Source organism: Fulmarus glacialis, unplaced genomic scaffold (genome assembly GCF_000690835.1).
Source record: "Fulmarus glacialis isolate BGI_N327 unplaced genomic scaffold, ASM69083v1 scaffold3774, whole genome shotgun sequence".
Taxonomy (NCBI): Eukaryota; Metazoa; Chordata; class Aves; order Procellariiformes; family Procellariidae; genus Fulmarus; species Fulmarus glacialis.
The window spans coordinates 40,165-43,481 of NW_009208497.1; the positions used below are offsets into that span (position 1 = coordinate 40,165).

Consider the following 3,317-nt stretch of genomic DNA (forward strand, 5'->3'; position numbering starts at 1 on the left):
GCTACTACTGCAACGTGGAGGATTGGCTGCTCAGCCCCAACCATGCCTGGTACAAGCTGGCAGAGGAGGTGTCGGGGCGGACAGAGGTCACCGTCAAGCAGCCAGGTACCACGTGCTGTACCGGGGTCCTCTTGGCATCAGCTCTTGCGCCCAGCTCGTGAGCTCACCGAGATTTTCTGGGGCAACAGGGATCCTCTGCTCTTCTTTCTGCTACAGCCTTTTCACCCTCTCCTTGCATCCTCATGCCTGCATGTCGCTGCACGAAGAGGGACGTTTTCCCCCTCTGGTTTGACCCTCCTCCATTTAGGCTGGGTTGGCGTGCATTTTAGTGTCTGTACATGAAGGTTGTCTGTCCCCCACGATCTAGAGGGCCACTGTATCCAGCCAGGTTTCTTTATCCTCAAGAGCATCATGTGGCAAGAGTGTCGACTAGTGACCTACTGAGGGAGAACCGGTGTGTGCCTGCCTGGGAAATCATGTTCATGTTTTGCACACAGTTTAATTTTACTCCGTGCCTGTATCCTGGCAGGCACGGGGAGCCCTGTCTCTTTTCCCTCTGTGCACATGAGATGCGAGTAACGAGTTTAATGAGGTGGGGAGCTGGCTGCCAGGAAAGGAGAAATCTGCTCTGCTGGTGGTTTCTGTGGCAGCAGACATCACTGGTAAAGGTGGGCTGATGGAGGAGCTAAAGATGGCCCCCACGAGCTGGGGACAAGAGCCCTCATTTTGTGCAAAGGCGGGAGGCAGAGAGGCAAGCACCGTCTCTGAGAGCAGCCTGGACCCCATGTGTGCTGCTGAGGCAGAGCATCACAAGGAAGCCTGCCTTGTCCCCGCTTGGTCCAGGTGCCTGTTTCTGGAGGATAAAATCCCTCAGGCAGGAGGGATGCACCTGGATAGTAGGGCTGCACTAGGATGCTTAATGCATTTTCTCACTCTGGATTTGTCTGGCTAGACACAAGCTCTGTGGATGGGGGTACGAGAGGGATATTGAGTATGGTCCCTGGTGCAGCTTTGCCTGCTCACGCAGGGAGCACAAGAGGCCAGAGCGTACTGGTCCCAGTTCCTCTGCGAAGTCCTGAGATGGCTGTGGGACGGTCAGGGATGGGGGAGCTGTGATCTGCCTCCTCTTTTGCATCACCCACCTCTCTCTGGGAAGTATGGTGCCTGTCACTTGCTGCAGCGGCCATACCAGGGAAGTCCAGAATGTGCCCCTGGAAAGAAGTCGTGAAGGAATTTGGAGTGTATGACACATCATTTCACATAAAAGAGCTGATTGCAGTCACCCCACTAAGTATCAATGAAATTGTGGAGCAAAAGCCAGGGACATTCCCAAGGCAGCAAAACACTGTGTGTGACTTTGCCCTTGTGCCACTTCTTGTTTTGCAGTGATGGTTCCCTATAATCAGCTGTCCGTTCTCTGCCTTGTTTTTTTCCCTTTTCCCACAACAGGAGGGCTTACTGGTCGGGGTGTGACCGGGCTACTGCCCTGCCCCAGGAGGAGGATGAAAAAAGATTGAGGTGTGACCTCCCTTCACAAGGTGCCTGTGTACTTAGGACCCCACAGGTCCTATGGGAGATTGTGGCTTTCCAATTCCCTGTGCTGAATGGGGCGTTGTTGGCGGCTAGCCTGAGATTTTCAGAAGACCCTAAAAAACACAAGTCCCATTTTCTTTTCCTCCTCTTGTTTTTTTTCCCCATCATTTTTTTTCCTGTCCTTCTTTTCTTTCATCACACTCCCAGGTTGTGGCCATTGGGTGGGGCTTGTGGGGAGACAAAGGACCCTTGCAGCCCTTGGTCACCTTGGATTTCCGATGGCCTTTTCCCATAGATAACCGCCTGCAGGTGAACCAGACCCACAAGAATATCACGGTGCTGGAGAACCAGTGGGTGACCCTGGAGTGCCTGGTCAGCAGCCGGACCAGCCCCTCGTCCCAGCTCTCGGTAGAGTGGTACGTCTGGCGGCCGGGCCACCCAGAGAAGGAGGCGGTGGCCCGGCTGAGCCGGCAGAGCACCCTGCGCTATGGGGACCTGGCAGCGCTGGGTGACCTGCGGAGCCGGCTGCACCTGGAGAGCCCGTCCCCAGGTCTCTACCTCCTTTCCATCCAAAACGCCACTGTGCAGGACAGTGGGGCCTATGACTGCCGCGTGGAGGAGTGGCTCCTTGACCCCAGCGACCGCTGGTACAAGCGGGCAGAGGACCTTTCTGGACTCATCACCCTCACTGTCAAGCAGCCAGGTAAGGAGGATCTTGTGCCAACAGCTTTGAGCAGCGCTCTGCCCTCTTGGACCGAATGCGTGAGTCACCATTGTCTGTCATCGACAGTGCGTCCGGGCAGAGGGCAGGACTGCTGTGCTACAGACCATGCTGGTGCCTTCTTGCATGCCTTCTTGGGCACACCCTTGCTTTTCTGGAAGGAGCATAGAGCAAGTCCTGCAAACACAGCTAGATGGGCTTGGGATTTTGTCACCACTGCATCTGCAAATTTAATTTTTTACAGCAGTTTTGGCAGATTCAATAGACTAGGCTTCCAATTGTATTCACATTGTCATTGAGAATGAGATAGGAGAACCTATCTGTGCTTCCCAGGTGTGCGCCCCAGGGGCAAGGTCCTCCACCAGTGGAGGAGGTCGAGACCCTTGCTGGTGTCCAGGCTGTTTCTCACACTGCTGCTCCCCGTTCTGCGGGTGAAGAAGCAGATGCAGGGTGTGCAGCTCCAAGGGTTCGTCTGACAGCTGGGACGAGGGCTTAGGCTTCTTGATGGGGCAGGAGTTGGCTATGAGGAGCCTGCCTCTATATGGACAAGGGGGTACTTACAGGCTTTCTGGCCACCCTCTTGCCAGTGATAGTGGTTCAGTTGGATCCTGCAGCCTACCACCACCGTTTTTTTGGCCATGCCCAGACACAGGGAGGCAGGCATCAGGGATCGCCACAGGTGCTTCTTGTTCTTTCCATGATCTAGCGGGGAAAAAAGTGCTACAGAAGTTCAAACCAGGGAGGAAACTGCAGTTACAAAGGATTGTGAGATAGAATAGAATGGAATAGAGTAGAACAGAATAGAATAGAATAGAGTAGAATAGAGTAGAATAGAATAGAATATTTCAGTTGGAAGGGATCTACAATGATCATCTAGTCCGACTGCCTGACCAATTCAGGGCTGACCAAAAGCTGAAGCATGTTATTAAGGGCATTGTCCAAATGCCTCTTAAACACTGACAGGCTTGGGGCATCCGCCACCTCTCTAGGAAGCCTATTCCAGTGTTTGACCACCTTACGGGTAAAAAAATGCTTCCTAATGTCCAGTCTAAACCTCCCCTGG

The 3,317-nt window shown here is 53.7% G+C and overlaps 1 protein-coding gene across 1 annotated transcript in view; it reads left to right on the forward strand.

Moving 5' to 3' along the window:
* The window catches only part of IGSF3 (immunoglobulin superfamily, member 3), a gene marked incomplete at its 5' end in the record, with an annotated part of 35,001 nt that overhangs the window by 26,370 nt on the left and 5,314 nt on the right, over positions 1–3,317 (forward strand). The window contains 2 exons of the mRNA XM_009576489.1: positions 1–105; positions 1,829–2,236. The exon at positions 1–105 is cut by the window's left edge and continues 288 nt beyond it. Of these exons, the coding sequence (XP_009574784.1) occupies positions 1–105; positions 1,829–2,236 (513 nt within the window). The remainder of the gene's footprint in view (positions 106–1,828; positions 2,237–3,317) is intronic.